Source organism: Loxodonta africana, chromosome X, assembly GCF_030014295.1.
Source record: "Loxodonta africana isolate mLoxAfr1 chromosome X, mLoxAfr1.hap2, whole genome shotgun sequence".
NCBI classification, from domain to species: domain Eukaryota; kingdom Metazoa; phylum Chordata; class Mammalia; order Proboscidea; family Elephantidae; genus Loxodonta; species Loxodonta africana.
Window position 1 is genome coordinate 142,059,306 of NC_087369.1, and position 24,323 is coordinate 142,083,628.

General features: G+C 41.5%; 2 protein-coding genes across 4 annotated transcripts in view; one reads left to right on the forward strand and one right to left on the reverse strand.

Moving 5' to 3' along the window:
* Window positions 1-1,156: 1,156 nt before the first annotated feature.
* Window positions 1,157-13,593, forward strand: ZBTB33 (zinc finger and BTB domain containing 33). Its single transcript, XM_003414773.4, has 2 exons — window positions 1,157-1,346; window positions 4,538-13,593. Exon 2 carries the CDS (start codon window positions 4,540-4,542, stop codon window positions 6,550-6,552), a length of 2,013 nt encoding a protein of 670 aa, XP_003414821.1. The 5' UTR covers window positions 1,157-1,346; window positions 4,538-4,539; the 3' UTR covers window positions 6,553-13,593.
* Window positions 11,735-24,323, reverse strand: part of TMEM255A (transmembrane protein 255A) — a 69,243-nt gene continuing 56,654 nt past the window's right edge. For all 3 annotated transcript variants that reach the window (XM_003414772.4, XM_003414771.4, XM_003414770.4), the window contains 2 exons: window positions 19,235-19,378; window positions 11,735-12,286 (listed from right to left, as the gene is read on the reverse strand). In XM_003414772.4, coding sequence (XP_003414820.1) covers window positions 12,128-12,286; window positions 19,235-19,378 — 303 coding nt within the window. In that variant the 3' untranslated portion in view covers window positions 11,735-12,127. The remainder of the gene's footprint in view (window positions 12,287-19,234; window positions 19,379-24,323) is intronic.

A 24,323-nucleotide genomic window follows, 5' to 3' on the forward strand; every position in this document is an offset into this window, starting at 1 on the left:
GGAAATGGAGGTAGTGAGTGGCCTTAATTGTTGCAGAAGAAGCTGCTATCTGGTTCCTTAGCTGAATATGATCAATACCAAGCCTAAAGGGAAATAGTTTGTTCTCCAAATATCCATCCTGTTGCTTCATTCATCATGGTATTCAGTCAGAAGTGTGTTGCCAAAGGATTTTTTAAAAATGATGGATCTCACAACTCAGTTGTTCACTCATTTAAGAATTACTGAACAACAACAAGCAGGTGGTCAGTAAACAGTTGCATCATATGGTACTCAATTAAGAAGACAGTACTTGTTCAAACACTAACTTTTTATCTTAAAAGTAATTACTGTAATGTAGTTGTTTTGTTATCCTAGAACTTGAATTATCATCATGTGTTGATAAATTTTGGTTATATTTATTCAGATTATACTTCAAGGTGGTTATCAGGAAACAAGGTCCTTGGGTGGTGCAAATAGTTTGCACTCGTTGTACTAACCTGAAGATGGGCAGTTTGAATCCACCCAGTGGGACCACAGAAGAAAGCCCTGGCAATCTGCTCCCGAAAAGATTAACCTGTTGTCGTCTAGTAGATTCTGACTCATAGTGACCCTACAGGAGAGTAGAACTGCCCCATAGGGTTTCCGAGGAGCGGCTGATGAATTTCAAGTGTCCACCCTTTGGTTAGCAGCCCAGTCTTAACCACTCTGCCATCAGGGCTCCTCCGTAAAGATTACAGCCTTGAAAACCCTATGGAGCAGTTCTACTCTGTAACACATGGGGTCGCAAAGATTCGGAATGGACTGCACGGTAATGTGGATTATGCAGCAAACAGGCTAATAGAGCAGTTTCAAACTTGCAACAGAAATGAAAATTGTATAGGGTCTAAAAGTTTTTGGGCCCTAGAAGTTTACAGTGCCTTTTAGATTAAAGCGACAAGATTCCCTCCCATCCCAACTGCTTGCGACTGCATTATCCTGTCTTTTCCTCTTCCTTTTTCCCACCCTTTCGCCCTCCGGAAAAAGGAGATTACTCCAACAGTTTCCCAGTCTTCCTCCGCCCCTTCCGGAAAGAGCCGAAAGCCGAGTAGCGCGCCGAAGGGGAGCCACCTAGGGTTCGGGCCTTTCCGGAAGGGCCCGAACTGCGCCCGGAGGAGGAGGGAGCCTTTAAGTTCAACGCTTCACCCCCGCGTTGAGCCCTCTGTCGGCGGCTTGGGGCAGCTGTGGCAGCGGCAGCAGCGTCGACGTCGACCAAGACTGGAGCGACGTTTAAAGCAGCAGCAGGATCGCCGGGGAGTCCCGCTTCTTGTTGTTGGCGGACTCCCACCCTTCCGCGCGGCCCGAGAAGAAGCGGCGGCGCCAGGAAGCAGGTGAGGAGCCGGCCCCAGTCCGGGAGGGGCGGAGGAGCGCGCCTGCTTCCTCGGTCCCTGGGCCGCGCTGCCGTTTGCATTCTCCTCTCTTGAACCAGGAAGCGCCGGCCAGAAGCTCCCCTTCTCTGGCCCTTTCTTTGTGTGGGCCCCGGAGTGAAGGAGGGGATGAACCAGGAGGGCCGCGGCGCGGTCCCCATCGCCGTCAGGGCCCGAGGGGCCGTCCGTGCTCCGGGTAGGCCCGGGGCGTAGGGAGCCCGCCCCCGACACCCACTCGGCCTTTTCTCGCCCCTTTGCCGGCCCTTTTCTGCCCCCTTTCCTCCTCCTAGCCCCCACTTTGATTTCGAGCTTCTCTGCCGGCCCATCCTCCCCTTCCGCCCCCTTCCCGGGGCTTAACAATGCCGCCTGCTTTGCCGCGCCCCCCCCAACACCCTACCCTTCTGTTCGCCAGCTTCTACTTTCCCTGGCACCCCTGATTCTCCCTGCTGTTTGCACCTCCGCCTGTCTGTGCGAGCAGCCGTCTTTTCACGGAACTGAGGTTCAAAACCTCGGCTGCAGCCGGCTGGGTGCAAAGTGGGAAGAGGGAGGTGGAGGAGGGGAGATGGGGTTCAGCTGCCGCAGGGAGCCGCGTGTCGGATTGTTTCACCCCCTGGCCCATGGCTTTTCTCGCTCTCTTTTCCACCTTCGCTAGCCCCTCCCTCACCTACCCTCGGTCAAGGATTCGCCTCACAACGATGCAGAATGCCTTTTCCAACATCAGGTCGCAAATCTTGGGGGTGGGTTCTGACTGACCTGACTTAGAGGAGGGGAGACCTAAACAAAACGAAACCAAGTCTCAGCGTCACCTGGACGTATACATTTGACGCGTGCTTATATTGGAAAAACTCATTTGTAAATGACAGAAATTGTGGGAGCGTATTCAGAAAATGTATCCACTTGAAAAGTGACTTCTGTCGAAATCTCCGTATTTCGGAAGCCCTGGTGGTTGGCACGCTGTCCAAAGGTCACCCTTTCCAATGAATGTCTTCATGGTAACCAGGAATTCCTTGGTACTGTTAACAAGCAACACCTTCTAACAGATGAGGTTTTAAATCCTTGCTTTTTACACTTTTTGCTATTTATTGTTGTTAAACTATAATTTTGAAAAATTAAGATATTTGAGACGCACTACCTTCCACGTGTGTAGTATTACTCACATAACTTAAGCACTGTGACAGTGGCACTATTTTGGTAACTTTAAAGGGAAAGAATATTAATAGAACTGTTTCTTTGCCAAAAGTACTTAATAAACTAATTGTTAACATCTAATATGTATGTATACATACATACACATATACATATGTACGTGTATTTTTTTCCCCCGCACAACTCTCAGCATCATTGTTAGAATGTCTTTTGCGAAGTGCAGAAAAAAGCGTTTTGGGGATGATGCATGGCAATACTATAAACTGGTATTCCCTCTCCTTTTCTAAAATAATGTCTGCTCCGTTCCAATAATTTAATGTTTTCATCTTCACTACCTCATTTGATATGAAAAATGTTCTCATACCAATGCCCATAATTCTTTACCAAGAAAATAAAGTATTTCATGTTTTCATGCAAGTAAGCATTGAGAAACAGTAAGCTTTCCTTTTCCTTTGTCTTTTCACAATAGCATCTGTTGACTTGGCATTGTGTTTAACATTCCACCTCTGAAGACTATAAAGGTAGAGAGGTGAGGGGAAGGGGCAAAAGGATGAAGAAAGAGGAGACAGTAAGAAAGACATTTAATATTTTATTGAGATGAGGCACTTCATTTAAATAACAGAAAAGTAATAGGAAGTTGAAGGGTAATGATTATCAGTGTTTTTAAATGCTGATTCAGTTGTTGGCTGCGGGGAGTAGCTTTTGAATATATTCTTAAGAATAAGATTATTGTTGTGTGCCATAAAGTTGATTTGACTAATAGAGACCCTATAGGGTTTCCTACGCTGTCATCTTTACAAGAGCAGATCGCCAGGTCTTTTCACCCTTGGAGCCACTGGTGGATTTTAACCATTGACTTTTCAGTTAGCAGTGGTCGAGCTTTTAACTTGCGACACCAAGGCTCCTAAGATAATTTGTTAAAATTTAGGAAGAATATATGTTTTGCATTCAGTTTTATATATACCAAGCTTTTCTGACTAATTGATTCAATTATAGATGAAATAACTTCTATATGTACATAATGAAGGCTTTTCTTAAAACAAATTTTTAAGAAAGTTAAAATGAACCTTGAAAACATTATGCTGAGTGAAATAAATCTGTCACAAAAGGACAAAAATTGTATGATCCCACTTATATGAAACATCTGTGTAGGCAAGTGTATAAGTGGTTACCAGGGGTGGGTGGGTGGGAGGGAGGGAGAAAAGAAAGCACAAGGCTTGGGGGCCACTGAGCTTCTGTTAAAGGTAACAGGAAAATTTAGGAATGGATAAGGGTGATGGTCGAACAATTGAACATAATTAATGTCACCGAACTGTAAATGTGAAGATTGTTGAAATGGCAAATGTTTTGTTACCTAAATATTTACCTAAAACCAAACCCACTGCCGTCGTGTCGATTCCAACTCATAGCGACCTTGTAGGACAGAGTAAAACTGCCCCATAGGGTTTCTAAGGCTGTAAATCTTTACAGAAGCAGACTGCCACATCTTTCTCCCATGGAGTGGCTGGTGGGTTCAAACCAACTACCTTTCGGTTAGCTGCTGAGTGCTTAACTACTGCGCTACGCAGTGGCTCCTACCAATATATTTACCACAATTTAAAAAATGACCCCCCCAAAAAGTTAAAAATTAACTTTTATCTTTTTGAAAAAAAAAAAATGAGAAGACCCAAAATTGGGGAATAAGAAAATTAATTCTAATCTTTAAAAATTGTTAATGGGTGTATCTGAGTGTCAAGGGAAAGTGGCTATGGAGATTACTATTTGAATCTGTAGAGCAATTTAAAGCTTGTTTGGCCCTTCTCTGTAAAGTAATAAGATTTGACACGTGGTCCAAAAACCAGCCAGTATGAACAATTCATATAAAAAGCCAAAAAGTTAACACCAGCCTTCTGTTAAAGCTTAAACTATTTAATGATGCCGTGGCTTAAATTCTGAATGATAAAATACTTTTGATTTTCCTGCCTAACCCTGTCCCTCTCCTGGCCCCTCTTCCTCCCTTTCTTTTGTAGGCATGGAAGGTAGAAAACTTATTTCTGCTACAGACACTCAGTACTCTGGAAGTCTGCTTAACTCCTTGAATGAGCAACGTGGCCACGGACTCTTCTGTGACGTTACCGTTATTGTGGAAGACCGAAAATTCCGGGCCCACAGGAATATTCTTTCAGCTTCTAGTACATATTTCCATCAGCTCTTTGCAGTTGCCGGGCAAGTTGTTGAACTGAGCTTTATAAGAGCAGAGATTTTTGCGGAAATTCTCAATTATATCTATAGTTCTAAAATTGTCCGTGTTAGATCAGATTTACTTGATGAGTTAATTAAATCAGGGCAGTTATTAGGAGTTAAATTTATAGCAGAGCTTGGTGTCCCATTGTCACAGGTTAAAAGCATCTCAGGGGCAACTCAGGATGGTAACGCAGAAACCGTGCCTCCTGGTTCTGATGACAAGAACCTTGAAATACAAAAATCAAAAGATGAAGCTCAAGATAATGGGACCACTATAATGCCTATTATAACAGAGTCTTTTTCCTTATCTGCTGAAGATTACGAAACGAAAAAGATCATTGTTACTGATTCAGATGATGATGACGACGATGATGTCATTTTCTGTTCTGAGATTCTGCCTGCAAAGGAGCCGTTGCCGAATAACAATGCACAGGTCCATCCTAACCCAGGCTCTGTTGCCATTTCAGATGTTGCACCTTGTGCTAGCAGTAACTCTCCCCCTTTAACAAATACCACACCGACTCAGAAACTTCCTACTTCTATGAATCAGGTAACTCTGAGCCAAACACAAGGAAGTGAAAAAGTACTGGTATCTTCAGCCCCAACGCATCTGACTCCCAACATTATTTTGCTAAATCAGACACCACTTACTACACCACCAAGTGTCAGTTCTTCACTTCCAAACCATATGTCTCCTTCGCTCAATATACTTGTGCAGAATCAGCAGCCACCGAACAGTGCCGTTATGACAGGAAATGAGGCCAACGAAGAGGAGGAAGAAGAAATGATAGATGATGATGATGACACTATTAGCTCCAGTCCAGACTCAGCAGTCAGTAATACATCTTTGGTTCCACAGGCTGATGTCCCCCAAAATACCACTTTTGATGGATCATTAATACAGAAGATGCCAATTCCTACACTTCTGCAAGAACCACTTTCTAATTCTTTAAAAATTTCAGACATAATTACTAGAAACATTAGTGATCCTGGTTTAGGATCAAAACATCTAATGGAGGGTCAGAAGATCATTACTTTAGATACAGCTACTGAAATTGAAGGCTTGTCAACTGGTTGCAAAGTTTATGCAAATATTGGCGAAGATACTTACGACATAGTGATTCCTGTCAAAGATGACCCTGATGAGGGGGAGGCCAGACCAGAGAATGACATACCAAAAACATCTGGCAGTGAGATGGCAAACAAGCGCATGAAGGTAAAACACGATGATCATTATGAGTTAATAGTAGATGGCAGGGTCTATTATATCTGTATTGTATGCAAAAGGTCATATGTCTGTCTGACAAGCTTGCGGAGACATTTTAACATTCATTCTTGGGAGAAGAAGTATCCATGCCGCTACTGTGAGAAGGTGTTTCCTCTTGCAGAATATCGCACAAAGCATGAAATTCATCACACAGGGGAACGAAGGTATCAGTGTTTGGCCTGTGGCAAGTCTTTCATCAACTACCAGTTTATGTCTTCACACATAAAGTCAGTTCATAGTCAAGATCCTTCTGGAGACTCCAAGCTTTATCGTTTACATCCGTGCAGGTCATTACAGATCAGACAATATTCATACCTTTCTGATAGGTCAAGCACTATGCCTGTAATGAAGGATGATGGTATTGGGTATAAGGTTGATGCTGGGAAAGAACCTCCGGTAGGGACCACATCTACTCAGAACAAGCCAATGACCTGGGATGATATTTTTAATCAGCAGGAAAACGATTCCATTTTTAAACAGAATGTAACAGATGGCAGTACTGAGTTTGAATTTATAATACCAGAATCTTATTGAACTCCTTTGACATATCAGAGAGTTTTGCTTTGGATTAGGGGCAAGGGCTTCAGAAGACTGGTAAAACAAGGTGAAAACAAGTTAATTTGATCTGCCACGTCATCTGAAGGCAGTTTAGTTGGATTATTTGTTGATTTTTTAGAAGCAAATTTTTCTGAAAGTTTGAGTAGAGATAGAGAAGCTTTTTTTCCCCTCAAGTATGTTTATATAGTTAGCTTTTAGCTCATTTAAAAGAGGCAAAAAAAAAAAAGCTTGGAAAGAGAGTTTTCTGAATAGAATTTGAAGCAGTCTGAATGTTCTTTGAAAATAACTGGAGTTATTAGCATACCCTAGTACATCGTACAACTTTTCCCTTCCATATTAGCACTTTACTGCTGAATTCTCAATTTTGTTAACATTGAGATTGTAAATGTGTGTTGTGTCTTGTATATGGAGTAAAAAGTAAACAACTTCTAAAGTTGTTCTGGAAAATTTCAGAATAACTCTCCACTTGGTTGTGTATTCTGCTAGTCAAAATGGATAGCAATCCCCCACGCACATACCCCCTCCCCCATGAAAATGGCCATATAGACATGTCTCTCATTTGAAGAATCAGTTAGTTTTAGCTAATTAAGTCTTGCTCTTACTACCACCATCTGGAAAAAAATGTTTGGTGGCTGGACCACTATATACCTTTGCAACGTAGTCTCAGAGGGTGGGGTGGGAATACTGTTGGAAAAACAGATCTCCATAATGCAGACAGAAAGAGATGAAAAGTTATGTTGCATTTATTTTGAATTCTGTGCTCTTACATGATAGTGGGATTGAATAGAGATCTCCTTTTTGCTTGTTATGGCTAAAATATTCCCATGAAAAGTTCCAAATTTTGAATCTGAAAGCCACAAAATGAGTCTTTAAATATGTGTAAATCTTTATAAAGGATAGATTCCATAAATGAGATTCCTCCCTGTTTTGGGTGGGAGGCTACTGGCATTTATTTTAAAATGCTCATATCACTTAGGATCTCCAATAGGAAATTTTCACTTGACATAGTTGAATCAGTGATCTAGTATTTTCCTTTCAGAAAGACCTTTTAGGTTTTGTTGTTAGAATCGAATCGATGCCAATTCATAGCGACCCCACGTGACGGTAGAATTGCCCTATGAGAGTTTCCTAGGCGGTTACCTTTAAGGAGGCAGATTACCAGGTCTTTTCTCCTGAGGAGTCACTGGGTGGTTCGAAACTGCTAACCTTACGGTTAGCAGCCAAGTGCTTAACCGTTGCACCACCAGGGCTCCTTAGGTTTTGTTTTGTTTTTTTTATGTTTTACCCCTCCTAAAACAAGTTCCATTCCATCTGCAAATTGCTGCAATATTACAACAATCGGAGACTATATATGGAATGTTGTTTAGGCTTGTTGATTCACATATAGCTTGGGAACGATAAATGCCATCTTTCTTTTAAAATGGCACATATTTAAACACTTAAAAAAAATCAAAATTGTGCTAGTACTGAAAGTGAGCAGATTGGAACAAATACATAGCCTAGCGTTTATAACAAGTTGTTGAACTTCTGTAAATGATTTTTTTGCAAAGGAAAAAGTTAATAGATACTGAAAAAGATTGTTGTGCATAGTTTAGTCAATTGTAACCTTGTTTTAAGTATTAATTTAACGTAGGTGTTTTCTTTGTCCTAGTCATGTATTTTTTAAAATAGCTTATTTCTTGACTTTGAACTTAAAGCTTTAATCATAATTTCTTATGCATACATCATTCTTCTGACAGTAAGCTACATTTGAAGATAATGGTTTCAGTGCTTCTTGAGTTGATAACTTGAGGGTATTTGTAGTAACATGAGGAGAAAAAAATACATGATCCTTTGCTTACCAAAGGGTAGAGTGATGTGCATCTGTTCTCTGTTCTGTGAGTCCAAACCTTCAAACCATTTTGTAAACTAACCCTTGGAAAATTTGAAATTAGCTTATACTTAAGACTCTGTGATCTCTAGAATCACAATAGCTGTTTCCTTTCTGTGTAGATATTGATAACATTCTCTTTGACTATAGATTGCACTCTGAAATGTTTTCAGCGGAGATTTGTTTGAGTTACATTAATGCTATTTCACCAGTTAAATATAATTACTTCTACAAGTGTGAACTAGTTGATGCCAGCAGAGCTTCTAGACCTTTCAGACTTAACTGCTAGGTAAGTTAGTTTGTCATAATAAAACTTGGTAGTTTCTCCTAGCCTATTATGACAAACTAGGGATTAATTCTATAAGGGAAAACTATCCATTCGGAGTAATATGGATATAATTATTGGCTGCTGCTATGTTCTATGTAAATTCTGAATATTAAATTTAAACTGCCTACTAACGGCATCTTCTGCATTTTTTTTGAGGTAGTGGAAAATTAACCTTAAATTGTATTTTTGCCAGATAACTCTTACTTGCATATGTCTCAGGGTCTTCAGTTTTCCTAGGAGAAGTTTCCATATCCAAAGTCAAGTTCACATAGAAGACTTCTTTGGGGCTAAAACCCTTAAAAAAAAAAAAACCCTTTACTCAGTGTTTATTGGGTTGGAAATCTGTAGCAAGACTCTCTAAAATTTATCATGGGGTTCTTCTATTTTGTATTTTGCTTTCTGGCTGTTGAGCTCCTTTTTCTTTCAGGTTGGTTCCAAATTTGTTCCTTTGCTAAATTACCTTTAATTCTGTAGAGAACCTGTTTGAAATAGTAATTTGTTAAATGACAAAAATGGAAATGCTCAAATTAAACAAAACTATTAAAATGCCATAGCAGTCTTGCAAGACTACCTTTAAAATACATTTTAAGTGATCATTACGATTTTGGTGGTAAAGTCCCCCCACATATAGCCACTATTAAGGAACTGATGCTGCATTTTTTCAGTTGTACCAAAAAAGAAAACAAATGGCCAAACTGATCAAGGTATTTTGTATTCTAACGCATGCATAATCTAAAGAATCAAACGCTAATTCAACAATACTGGCTTCCTCAGCTCTGTCAGTCATGTGAAACCTTGTTCATTTTCTCCAATACTGTAATGTTCATACTTGTACAGTCCTCCCTGTCATGACTTTAAGTTCTACTTTTCATAAACCATTAACTGTTATAGTTCTTAGAGCTTCTAATGCAAAAATAAAATGTTTAATTCTCATTTTGGAGTGTATTTTTTTAATACTATCTTTCAGAAATTATATAGACTTTTATATTGTTTCTCAGTTGTTGTAGCAGGAGATTGGAGCTGTGTTTTTTTGATGCCGGCATGGCAGAATTTCCCGTTAGGTTTCCTCTGTTGGTGAGCCTCTCCCATTGTATCTTAACCCATAAAAGTGGCAAGTGAATGAGCTGCTCTCAGTTGCTTTAGAGAGTTTGCTGAGGACACATGTAAATGGATAAGGAGGACGATAACGTTTTATTAATTTGAAACATCACAAAAGCATTCTGGGTTTCAAACGTGGCAGTGATACAGATCTTAAGCAGCATCCAGTTTATACAGATTCTGGATTCGTATTTTCGTGTTTCATGCCCAGTTCAATACTTTAAAGCAGAATTAGGAATGAAGCAGTAGGTATTAGAAAATGCAGTCAAGGTACATGTTAGAAATACAAATTCCTTATTGCAGCAAATGTTTTGCAAAAAAGTAAAGCAGCAAATATTAATTTTCTTAAGGTAGCACGCACTTTATATAGTTCAATGTAATAGAAAAAGAAGCTGCTCAAATTAAGTGTTAGAAAATCTATACTGTTTCAAGTTATTTTGTAAAGTAAGAAAAATACATAGAAATGAGTCATAGTATCTTAACACTTTAAGAAGTGTGATAAATGGATATATTGGGTAATGGTGCCTTTTTAAAAATTAAATACTCAGACACATTCACTGAAGCAAAAGGTAAAATGTAAACGGCAAACATTTCATTGAGTATTACAAGTTGATGTTTGTATAGTGAGTCAGTTGGTTCTTAGCCCCTATTTGAAATCCGGTAGAATTTTAATATGCTCAAACTGTAGAAAATAATTTTGTATAACGCAAAAGGATTATTGTTTTTCAGATTTGAGATCCAGATGAGACATTTATAATGCTAAAAGTTAAACTGAATGTTCTGCAAACGTTTACTGTGAACAATGAGTGCACTTGTCGTGCCTTGATTCTTGATGGCTGGGTGTCTGTAAGGTAGATGGGAGCACCAGCATTTGTCTGCTACCTCTAATCCATCAGGTCGGGAGGCAGCGAAATTGGCTGGAAATTTTTCCAGAATGCGTTCTGTGTTTGCAGAACTGTTTAATTAGGTACCTTCCTGTGTAGCCCTATATTTTTACATTATGCAAGTGTAGGATTATCAGTCTTCCTTTAAATCAGTCAATTCTCAGGCTAACTTAAGGATGCAATGAAAGTGTTCACATTCTGAAGTGAAGGCATGGATGCCAAAGTGTTTTAAATCCATCAGGTCGATGGTTTAAAGTGATGTATAATTAAAAGAACTGTACAAATACCACAGTGTGCCAGATGGATTTTAAGTCTACGGTAACACTTAAGAATTTATCAAGTTGGCTGCATTTGAGGTTTTGCAGACTCGAAGCGGCATTGTAACACATCCATAACCTTGAATTGAACGCTGTCATGATTGGTCTCAATGGAAAACGGACCAGTAAGAGCAGTGGCATTAAAATACAGATGATGCTTTTGGGGTGGGATGCAGCTTAACGTGCGGTTTGCTGGGGTTGAAGCACAATATTTGAAGATTAAATAGTCACAAAGATTAGAAACAATTCATATCACGACCCAAGAACCTAATGTAGGATTTTTTTAACTCTGAATTTTAACCGTAAGATTTGTATCTCCTGTAGCAAGTGTATTTTGTAATAATGCAACATGTAGGACCACTGCCTCCTAAGTAACCAGATTCATTTAAAACATCTCACATGTTGCTCTGTATCCTGTTCCCCACAACTCAAGATGAGGGAATATTGCACTTTTCCCTTTAGGAGGTACCAATAACAAAAACAGCTAAATGATCACAACAGCCATTTTTACAATACAGGGAAGAAAGGAATAAGAGCTACCGGCAGACACAAGCAAAATCTTAGCCAGTACTCTGTACTGGAACTACTGTATAGCCCAGTCGGCTGGGAAATTTTCCTTAGGGACAGACTTTACTGGTCAGGAAAGATAGGGCCTATAAGCTAGGTGCTACAACCAAGGGGCTAGGGTGACAATCTGCCAGGGGCCTGAGGACAACACTCCATGTACATGAAGCAAAACAGATGGCAACCACACTTCTGCCGACCACAGAGGTGGAGCCAATGGGTAACGCAGGTCTAAACATGCTTAACTTGCTGGGCTGGCTCCCCAGCCTTGCTTAGTGTGAACTGCCCTGATTGGAATCCCTGGGCTCTGCCTAGCCCCTCCTGCTCTGCACTGATAACAAATAAGCTTCATCCCTATCTTTCCCTAGCCTGGACGGCCATTGTATAACTTTATGCATAAGAGTCACACTTTAAATTTTGTACCCTGTACACTTCCACTAAAGCAGAAATACAAAAGCCACAATAATCTCAAAAGCCAGCAGACGTTCCTCTAGGGACTGTAAGGTGGTGGTTTTTCAAAAGGCGGATAGTAGGGTGGAGAGTAACGGGGTGGCGCACTCGAGGACCACATGTAGCTGGGTGAGGGAGAGGCAGACTGGGGCTCATCAGAAAGTCCAGAGGGAGGGGAGGATGGAAAGACACCGGAATGCTGTGTAATAAAAACAAAACACCATTAGTTTAGGCAGTGGGTTTGTAATTCCCCCAATAGTCATTACCATTTAAAACAATATGGACCAAGTTTGTTTCTCTTTGGAACAACAAAGAGCTCCTAAACCTTAATTAGTTGACAAGAGGCATGAAAGAGGTGGCCCCACACACTCTCAGTCACCCAGGCTGGAGACCTCATACAGAGATATCTTGGAGTCCACCTTCCCCTATCCTTGAGCCCCACATCTAGTCAGTTGCCAAATCATGTTGCTTCTGTGTGTTTCTTGAATAAATCACCCCGTTTTCCGTGTTTATAATTCAAGCCCTCAGTTCCTCTCCACTGAGCTATGGTGACAGCATGCCAACCAGTCTTCAATAAAGGTAGTTTGGATTTTAAGAACATTTTAATGGGGTTAAACCATCGATACTTAGGAAAGTCTTCGCTACAAGAATACATCACAGGGAGGTAGTACGGTGGTCAGGAGCCCATCTCATAGGAATAAACAAACAAAAAACAACTTAGGTCAGAGAGGTTAAATGGCTTGCGTGGATCTGGAGTCTTCTGCCTCTACATTTCAACATTTTCTATTTCACCTTAATTATTGCCCCATTGCCCCCAAGTGCAGGGTAGGTTGGAGGGCAAAGATAAACAAGGCATAGAGGTGGGACTAAGAATGAGAAGCAACTTGTCAGGTTGCAGAGACACTGAGGATGCAGTTTTGCCCTGTGTTGTCTAACTTTCTTGTTGTCGTTAGGTGCCATCAAGTCGGTTCCAACTCATAGTGACCCTATAGGACAGAGTAGAACTGCCGCATAGGGTTTCCAAGGAGTGGCTGGTGGATTTGAACTGCCGACCTTTCGGTTAGCAGCCAAGCTCTTCACCACTACACCACATCTTTGGGAAAGGAGAGGATATGAATTAAAAAAATACTCAGTGGGTAGGCACATGTTGGGGGTCAGTTGCCCCTTCTTTTTTCCTGGCCATGTATACCCTCTATTTCCTGCTCAAGGAGAGCTGGCCTGTTTTGTTCATTGCTATATCCCCAGAATTCAGAACAGTGCTTGGCTAGTAGTAGATGCTCAATAAATGTTGAATGAATGAATGTAACTTAAGCAGTATATAAGATGGGCTTGGCATGTTTTTTAATTGAAATCTATTTGCAAAGAATAGAGTCATAACCTGTGGATCTTGTTTCCTTGCTCCAGTGGTGGAGCAGGGCTGAGGCGAGGCATGATGGCTTTGAGGGGACCTAGGAAGAGCAAACATTAAGACAGCAAACAGGGCTGGAGAACTGTGCAATTATTTTGTCATGTCTTAGCTCTAGAAGGGGTTGGTAAAAAAAAAAAAAAAAAAAAAAACCAGAATTTCTCAAGAGTTCAAGTGCTATTTGGGGAAGTCACAGCTTTTACTTTGCTGGGCTGGCAAGAGGTATGGAATCACCTTGCAAAAAGCGATTTAGCCTTTGGTCTTGGTTCCTGAGAGCTGGACCAACACCTGAGGCTAATGAATGGGGGCTGGCCAGACCAAGAGGGACCACCTGGGGGCCCGATGCTGACTAAGCCTTACAAGGCATGATGCAATCTATCATGGCCACATGGTGATGCTGATAAGAGCCCTAAACATGGAGGCTTAGGTGGACCTTCCTGGTTGGTGACCATGTACACAAGAGGATAGCACATCCCTCCTTAGAATGTGGAAGCTCTGTGCTGTGACCCCTCCCAGACCTCACCCTACGTATCTCTTTGTATGTATCCCTTTTGGTTGTAATGACTCTGTAGTGAGTATGGTGTACTCTCCGTGAAGTCTGTAAGCCATTCCACTGAATTATAGGACCCAAAGGAGTACTGGGGGCCGGATGGTCTGAAGTGGAGGGAATCATGTAGGCTCCTGAGCTTGCAGCTGGTACCCACTGACCTAGCCTGGGGTGGCTAGGGATGAGAGAAAGAAGGGCCGCATGAGTAACTGGGTCTGAAATGAATAGGGAAGAGAAGCTGAGATTTCCACAGGATGCAATTGGCGTGTGGAGTGAGATTTGCTATCCACTGTACAATCTGGCATCAAAAGTGGGTGATCACAGTCTCCCAGGACTGGTTAACACAGCTGGCCAGAAAGTCTGAATAGATTGTGTCATTTTTCCAGGCCTGGAGCAATCTAGAGTCAGCCTTGACATGAGGTTTCTGGAGCTTGATGCCACTTGGTTAATTCTTCTTACACCTAGTTGTGACCTCCACATTTCTGAGGAAAGGATGGCCAGGTATAGGTCTTGCTTGACACACTGGGATCTCTGTCGCCTATCACATGAAGTTAGGACTGAGCAGAGACTATAGCTGCCATCTTCCCCACTCCACTTCCACCCCATCTTTTATTTCTCCTGAATGAGGGAATGACAGTGTCATCGAACCTGGAGAGCCTTTAAAGGCAAATTAACTTGAGGCAGTAGACTCAAGACAACTCAAATTTCCTCCTAAAACCTCAGTTTTTCTCCCTCTAAGAAGATACCCTTTCTTAAAACATCAGTATAGCAATGTCCTAGTTTTCCACTCCGTACCCCCAAACTCTCTCTTTCTCCTTCTTTCCTCCCTCCTCTTCTGTTGCTTTCCTTGACAAAGAACACTCTCCTCTTAAACACAGAGGAGAGCAAAAACATACAAAGGACAAGAATCTCTGTGCTGGGGCCATTTTAAATCCCACCACGGGGATGGTGAGAGGCAGAAGGCCAGTTGCAGGGGTTCCCAGTCACAGAAGGGAGGAGCAAGCATCCTACAGTAGAGCAAAAGACAGCTCTGCCCCGAGAAGCATTAAAAGGCTTCTGTGGTCAGGAGCTGACATTGGTGGCAGTTGTATACTTTGATAATAAAAGGGGGTGGTACAACCGCCTTTGGATTTTCACTTCTCAGTTTCATGTTTAGGAAGTGTTGTGGGGGGAAGAAGGGGTGGGATGATTCTCAGTTCCCCTAGGAGATTCTGATAGTCTTAAGGATAAAATTGAAGGGCTCCTGGCAGAGCTAGGGAGCTAACTGGCTGTAGTCCACACATCCTTAGGGTTTTGGGGAGATAGAGCAAAAGAAAAAAAAAAACCCATAGTGCTAGCGTGTAGTTTCCTAGTAACAGGCAGGCATCTTGGGAGAAATTTGGCTTCCTTGCAGCTGGGGAGCTGACCTGCTGTATTTTGGTTCCCGCCTGAGAGTCTGACTTTACTAATGGATGAGAAGCTCAGGAGACCAGAGCTTTGAATCCTCCTTATGCACCAAAAAGCATGAAAAGCATCTAAATACCCTCCTCTGGGAGCTAGTTGGCCCTAGTGTCCTGGGCTGCTTCTTGGAGGAGGCTGGGGTGGCCCACAGGCTGATGATGCTAAGGAGATCACTGCCCCTTCAGGACACAGACAGCTCTCCCCTCCCACCTTAGCCAGCCTTCTCCCTGCCTGATGGCTGACCACCCAGCCCACCCTCCACAGGACTAATGTGCATTTCTGTCAGGATCTGATCCTCTCTTCAGGAGCACTGTGGGCCAGTGACTCTAAAAAGAGCCTCTAGAACTGGCTGGGTAATAAGGGTTACCAGTGGGAGATGGAGACCTGGTGGTGTAGTGGTTAAGAGCTCAGCTGCTAACCAAAAGGTCAGTAGTTCAAACCCACCAGGTGCTTCTTGGAAACCCTATGGGGCAGTTCTGCTCTGTCCTATAGGGTCTCTATGGGTCAGAACCGACTCGAAGGCACCTAACAACAACAACAGTGGGAGATACTGTGTCACAAGAGTAAAATCCAGGTTCTCGTGTTTGTTTGCATTCCACCTCTCTTCTACCCCAGAAAGTAAAGACTGGGGAGATGGAGAGAGGAATGGATGAAGGGAAGAAGAAGAAAAAAAGGGGAGAGCAGAAACGAGGCAAGGAGGGGAAGAAGGGAAAAACTTGGAAGGAAAGGGAAAAAAAAAGAGAAAGAAAAATTTAGTGGCAGCACCAACAGCCGTTTAAGATTCTAGGCAACTTATGCTATAAACTGCCTCCCCCAGGATTAAGGCAACCCTTTTATTAAATGGGTCCAATTTATAATGGGTCATTTTTAGTGGCTAAGATAAAACTTAGTGTACCCTTGTGTGATTTGATAAAGAGCATAAACAGAGGCGCTTGCATTTTGCATAGGCTAAGACTTTTGTTTAAAGCTTAAACTTGGCAGTTCACCAAGTGGACAGGAAAGGGACCAATTCATGGTTAGAGTGAAGTAGGGGGACCAGCCCAGTATGCCAGACTGGGAAGTATGGCTGGAATTTTTAAGAGTTTTCTATAGAGCTACACTGGGTTTAATTTCTCAGCAGAAGTGGGAACTGATGCTTTATATCCTCCAGAATTTATACTACTTGGCTGAAGCTGAAGGCAATGAGTGAAAAGGGCAAAAGATATAAGTGTTGGACAGACAAGGAAGGAGGCAAAGGTAGTCTCAGCTTATATCCTTCCTGCTTCGGAGAGTAGGGTATGCAGAGTTCATTAGGAGCAAGGCCAACTTGGAGTCCAATGTTTGACAGAGTCCTATTTCTTCTTGCTCAGCACTCATAGCTTTCTCAGGGTCATCTGGCCGTACCCAGGTCCTTGCTCATGTCCGACCACAGAAATGGTTCCCACGCTTCCTAATGGGACAGCTACCCAATAGGGGCATGACATTTGAAAGGTTAAAACAAACTCCAGTACATCTCTTTCCACTTCCTTCTATCAGCCTTGGTAAAAAAGAAACAGGAGTCTTCGAACCAAAGTTACATAAATGGTCTTATTCGGAAATGACCAAAATGGAGAAGTCATGCAGAAGAAAGTCTAGAAAGGTCAATTTTCTGGGTCTAACTTGGGCCATTTTAAAATCTGAGAAGACCATGAGGGAACTGTGGTTTTTCTTATTTATTTGGTAGGTTTGTGCTCCTGGTGGTTTTATTGTCAGAGTTGATGTGTGTTTTGCTGACCCCTTTTGATTTACCTGGGAACATGAGCAGATGTTCCCTGGCCTCTTGGCTTTCTCTGGGTAAAGACTGGTATTTCCTCCTATGAAACTACAAGGGAATGGAACCTGGTGAACAAAAGCTCAACCCAAATACTAAAATGGAACACCATGTAAGTTCTAGAGGGAAATGACTCATTTGAAAATATATCCCTCAACACCCATATCATACAACTGTAAAGTCGCCAAATAGGAAATTGAAAAGACAGCTTGAGCCTAGGGAAAGAGCCAGGAGAGGTATAAGAAGTATCCAAGCAGCCCCTGAATTGGGAAGGCATGAAGGAAGGGAATCTTTTTTCAGTGGAGAACAATCTAGTAATTTAGTGGTTAAGAAAGAGTAAAGGTAGACCCTTCCTAAGGTAATAATTAGGGAGTCTTCAATTTAAATCAGTAGAAAGTATAAGATTTTTTAAATATTCTAAAACTAACTGGGAAAAAGGTCTATGCTGCACTCAGATTTATAGCTTCTCCAAAGAATCCTTCAAGTCAATCTTTGGAGATAGTATAAGAATTATACTTGTGGGCTCTGAAGTCAGACAGACCTGGATATAAATCCTTGCTCCTACACTTACCACTTCTGACCTTGGGGAAGTCACTTACCCTCCATGACTCAGTCATCTCATCTTTAAAATGGTGAAGACAATAGTGCTCCCTCAGGGGACCACATGAGATGATATATGTTAAGTGCTTAACACAGTGCTTGGTACACTCTAAGTGCTCAATGAATAGTAGCTGTTATCTAAAAGTAGCCCCAAGCCCAAGCCCATTGCCATCTAGTAGCTGTAGCACTTAACCACTATGCCACCAGGGCTCCTTAAAAAGTAAAGGCTTCTACAAATTCCTGAATTCCCTGCTATATGCCCATAGTGTAGGTTTCGGCTGGGTAGTTATATTTGGATCCCTTCACTGGGTTAGGTACCCTGATCCTGGCTTTCTATAGCACTCTGGCTAACAGACTATTTACTTTTTGGTCCCCATTGCTGTCCCCTGCCACCATCAAGTTTCTAGACTGATCTTTGGGTTTGGGGACTATGTATCATTCATTCTCTATATCCCAGCTCCTAGCACAGTGCCTGGCATATGGGAACACAGAATAAACAATGGTTGAACAGTGGCTGAAAGGAAAAGCCTTAGTCACAGTTGGCATTGTCAATCTTGTTTTCATCCCTGGGGTAGGGTTTGAATGAGGAACAATGGACAGGAAGATGGCTCCTATAAGAGGGGTTTTCTGTCTTAGAGTTTGCAGCAACCATCACCAGGGAGATTATTTTTACTACTTAAAGGATTCATTATAAAATGAAAAATCCTAAAATCAATATAGTTTACTTCAACATAAGAATGGAGGAGGCCTCTTGGGCTGGACCCATTGTGTGGCACCTCTATCCCAGAATGACTTTTTATTATAGGGGCCCTGAAAGAATGGTGATCCTCCTTGTGTTAGCATCAACATCTCCACCTTCTCTTAAGAGACTTTCTATTGCCTCTGTCACTCTTGAAATTATCTAGACCCTTCTTGAACATATTTGTGTTTTCCAGTCTATACCACCTATCTACGTCATAAATTCCCTGAGTTGTCTACCTATTTATATGGTAGGCTTTAAAGACATGAAAGGAGAAGAAACAGAGAAATAGAAGAAAAAAGGCGAGAAGGAGGTAGTATGGAAGTGTCCCATATTGCCTTGACCTACACCAAGGAGAAGATGACTTATCTGGGAGATGGAAGCTAACCTTCTCCTTTCGTATCTTTCTCACCCTCTCCATTTCTCCAACGATCCCCTGCCTGTGTAGGCTTTAAGCTAGTCACAGGTACCCACAGGCTGCTAAAGTCCATCAGAGACAGACAGCCTGGCTACCTCATACATATTATAAAGAGAAAGGTAAGGTTCCATAACTGAATTCAGGGAGCGAACAAGAAAGCATGAGTGAAAACAAGTGTGATGGAGAGTTCTTTTGCTCTCAAAACATACCTGAAAGTCATAAGCAGAATATGGTGGCAGGTGAGGAGGGCTATGGTAGTAGGTATTGTAGGATGCCACTTGGGGACGAGCGTAGTAAGAAACAGTTGGATGGGCATTTTCAACAGAGCAGTTCAGTGCCGGGAGAGTTGGGTTCTGTTGGAAAACACAGATTAGAGACAACATAAACGTTCATCGCTAGGAGAGTGGTTAAATAAGCTATGGTACAGTCATACTAGGAAGTGACATGCCACTATTATAAACAATAAAGTAGACCTATAGTTGTCCAGGATATATTGTTTAATTTTAAAAAAGCCCCAGAGATATATTAATATAGCATGATCTCAAGTTATGTTTTTTAAAAAGACCCAAACAATATATGTATGTATGCTTGTAAATGGAAAGAAATTAGTCTGGAAAGATTCATACCAATTGTTAACCATGGTAGAGGATGGGACAGGAGTGGTATTAGGAGGTAAATGGGGCTCTTCACTTTCTACCCTATATACTCCAAAGTTCTTATAACTAATATGTATTACTTGTGCCATTTCCCCCAACTTTTTATTTTGAAAACATCAAACCCATGAAAGAATTGAAAGAATATTGATTTTTAAAAATAAAAACCACAAAATGTCACAAGGCTAAACAGACTACTACTGCTCTTGCTGTGACAGAAATGTGTTGGATCACAAAGGGTTTGTAAAAGTTGTGAGGATTGTTGCAGATTCCCACCTTGCTAAGGAGCTCTCATTGCAAACATGAAGGGCGTTCATTTCCCATTAGGCCTGCAGGCTAGAGGCAAAACCCCAGCAGTGCACAGAAGTCATGAAAGATCAAGCAGCGTATATTGGGGGTTTTGGTTTGTTTGTTTCTTTTTTAGATTTTTTTGCAAACAACACAATGCAGAAATAATTTAATACCATTTCTATAACATGGTGGTGTGTGTAGCCCTTCAAGGGTTAAAGCTTATCTTGTCCAGGATAGGGGCACTGGTCTAAAGCAAGTCACCACTTCTCGCTAGTTCCCAAGCAGAGCTGTGCTTTGTACCTTATGAGTGCAACATGGGTCAAGGTGTGGAGTAAATGTTTTTTCCATCTTCCATGTTATCGACTCCTCCTCCATTCATGTGGATAATTGAGAGCCGTTTGCAAAATCCACGTGTCTTCTCTCTGCTACTCTACTCCACATTAATGGAGAGCAGAAGCTTCTTTTAAAGTAAGGAAAGTGTGTGGGCAGGCTTTGGCAGGGGCACAGACAACCATGTTAGTGTGTTGGCTGCGGAAACACCCTCACAGCAAGTTTGAACACAATTCTGCTGCTCTCTTCCTTGGAGTGGGTTACTGTTTACATCTCTAGGAGGTTTGAAGATCTACAAACCTCAGGCATTACAATGCAGCTCATAGACAACCAGAGAAATGTTTGTCAGCCTCTGTAATATGTGAGAGAAGGCCAAGATCTTGACCATTCCAAGGGCTGGCTTGCTTTACAGAGGAGGAGCACTCAGAAATGCCCTTACCTTGACCACCAGAATTCTAAGAAGAAATTTTGTCCCTGGGAAACTCCCAGAAATCATGTTTGATTGGCTTCCTGTCAATTAAAAATACTCTCCAGCTCTTGCAGAATGAAACTAGCTCTTCTATGCAAACTAAGCCTAACCCTGGAGAAATAATCATGCAACGTAAACTATATCTATGAAAGGTTTTATGCGTGTAGTAAGGTCCAGGATACTCTTGGAAAGGAAGTTGACTGTTATAGAGAAAGAAACAGAAGAAGGATGAAAGGAAGACTGAATGACCACAGGGAGAACACACGAAAGAGAAGAGAATCAGTAGTGGGGGTATAGGGGAAATGGACAGAGCAACAAGAGAGAAAGAGGAAGAGGGAGTCAAGCAGAGGTGAAACTAGGGTATGGCAGGTATTGCACCGGCCCTGGGCACGTGGCACCACTAAGCAGTTTCTATTAACCTGGTATGGCCAGCAGCATATCTATGAAAAACAGCACCTATGGCAAGCACTGAAATTGTGCCCCTGTCCAAACACTGACACCCTTCTTTTAAATAACTTTACTACAGTATCAGCTCAAAAATTCAAGTCAAGCTCATTAATCTTTTAATTTACACATTACTGTGCTTTAAGAGGAAAACCCTGGTTGCGTAGTGGTTAAGACCTATGGCTGCTAACCAAAAGGTCGGCAGTTCAAATCCACCAGGTGCTCGTTGGAAACTCTATGGGGCAGTTCTATTCTGTCCTACAGGGCACTATGGGTTGGAATTGACTCAATGGCAATGGGTTTGTTTGGTGTTTGAGGAAGGACGTTGGGCTATACTGGGTTAATAGAAACTGCTCGGTGGCACCGTATGCCCAGGGCCAGTGCAATACCCTAGATACGCCACTGATGGGGTGAAGAGTTGGGCAGAGGAGGGGCAAAAGAGATTGCCCAAAAGAATGGTCTATTTATGTATAAAACCAGTAATTCTGATCATACAATAAATTCCGTCTCCATTTGTGTGTGCATGTAGGAGTGTGTGTGTGTATTCCTGTTAAAATTCTGGAGCTTAAGTTGTGAGACCCCATTATTGATCAGTAGCATTCTGAGCTCCTGTAAAACAAAAGGTTACTAGGTAGCACAGGAAACTGTGAAAGCAATCTTGCCTGGACAAAACTGAGTCTATTCTGAGACAATGATTGTGGACTTTGGAAAGAATGCCACTTTTATTCCTCTTCAGTTTACTTCAAACCAGAGACATCAATAAGGAGAAAATGACTAGAGATAATCACTTTTTAGCTTCCTCTCAAATCCTTATATCTTTGGCCAATAAATACTTCATCAAACATTTCTTTATTAAGATCCTTTTCACTCAGCACCTCTGGTCAGGGAAGGAAGGCATCCTTTTTCCTTTCAGAATCCCACAACTCTGGAAATGGTGGCTCCTTGCCAATTTTATCCAAGGCTGCCAACTCACAGCCCTTGGCTCCTCTCCTTATTCCCTGGGAATGGCTTCCATCAGCCAGCACCCCTGGGCCTCCCTTCAGACCCCAGGGCACTCTACCTAGAGAGGAGGCATACCACAAGTCTCCAACCACATTTAGGCTCACCTGGTTGATGTTTCAGAATCTTCTACCTCACACTGTCATTTTAAGGGAAGTGATCAAAGTAATGCTTCCTCCTTGGTTGCCCCCATCCTATATCCACATTGGTGTTCTCTCATCTCATGAATAAAATACCTGGTCTCCTGATTTCTGCTTTCATTTTACCCAGGTTCTTGATTGTGTTCCCAGGCTTGGCCTTTGATGATACTCAGTACTTCTTTGGTCTTCCTTCCTTACTGCTAATGCAGCTCTTAGCAGTTGGAAACAAGGGGCTTTTAATTTTTTTTTTTAATTAAAGCAACCAAAGGAGATAATGTCTGTTCGACAGCACTGGGGTGTTCTGGGGTAAAGCACTTGTAGAACCAGAAAGGGATATCCAAATGTTACTTAGGGACAGCTGGAATGGAGTAGAAATAGCAAAGACTCTGGCATCAGACAAACCTGGGCTACAGTCCCAGATCTGCTATTTAACTCTGAACAAATCACTTGACCTCTCTTGGTCTGGTTTCTCATCTGTGAAATGGGGATAATAATACCTACTTAACAAAGTTGGGAAACTCTCATGGTGCAGTGGTTAAGTACTATGGCTGCTAACCAAAAGGTTGGCAGTTCAAATCTACTAGATGCTCCTTGGAAACTCTATGGGGCAGTTCTGCTCTGTCCTATAGGGTTACTATGAGTAAGAATCGACTCAACAGCAAGGGTTTTTTTTTTTTTTTTTACAAAGTAGTGGTAGTGGTGAGATTCAAATAAAGTAATTGTGCAAAAGCACTTTGTGGACAGTTAAGGGCCATTAATTACTGCCACCTATTCAGGACAGACCACTGACAAACCTTTTTATTCCTCTAGAGTGAAATTGAGAGTCCAAAAATAAACACGCACCTTTATGGCCAAATGATTTTCAACAAATGTGCCAAGACCATTCAATGAAGGAAAAACAATCTCTTCAACAATTGCGCTGGAACAACTGAATATCCACATGCAAAAGAAGGTGGGCCCCTACCTCACACCACATAAAAAAAATTAAGCTCAAAATGTACCAAAGACATAAATGTAAGAGCTAAAAGTATAAAATTCTTAGAAGGAAATAAACATAGGGGTAAATCTTCATGACCTTGGATTTGGCAATGGATTCTTAGATATGATGCCAAAAGTACAAGCAACAAAAGAAAAAAGTAGATAAATTGTATTTCATCAAAATTTTAAAAATTTTGTGCAGCACATCAAAAGACAGTATCAAGAAAGTGAAAAAACATCATACAGAATGTGATAAAATATTCGAAAATCACATATCTGATAAATGTCTAGTATCCAGAATATATAAAGAATTCCTACAGCTCAACAACTAAAAGACAAACAATTCAATTAAAAAAATGGGCAAAAAACTTGAATAGACACCTCTCCAAAGAAGATATACAAATGAGCTCAACATCATTAATCATTAGGGAAATGCACATCAAAACCACAAAGAACTATCGATTCATACACACTAGGATGGCTACCAAAAAAAAAAAAAAAAAGGCCAAAAGTAACAAGTGTTAGTGAGGATGTTGAGAAATTGGAACCCTGGTACATTGCTAGTGGGAATGTAAAATGGTACAGCTGCTGTGGAAAACAGTTTGGCGGTGCTTTGAAAAGTTAAACATAGAATCACCATGTGACCCAGCCATTCCACTCTTAGGTATATGCCCTAATGAACTGAAAACAGATGTTCAAACAAATGCTTGTACACAAATGTCCACAGCAGCACTCTTCACAACAGCCAAAAGGTAGAAACAACCCAAATGTCTATTAACAGATGAATGGATAAACAAATGTGGTATATCCATACAATGGAATATTATTCAGCAATAATATTTAATTATAATGATAGGAATGAAGTACTGATACATGCTACAAGGTGAATGAGCCTCAAAATCAATTGTGCGAAGTGAAAGAAGCCAGACACAAAAGGCCATATATTATATGATTCCATTTGTATTAAATATCTGGAATAGGTAAATCCATAGAG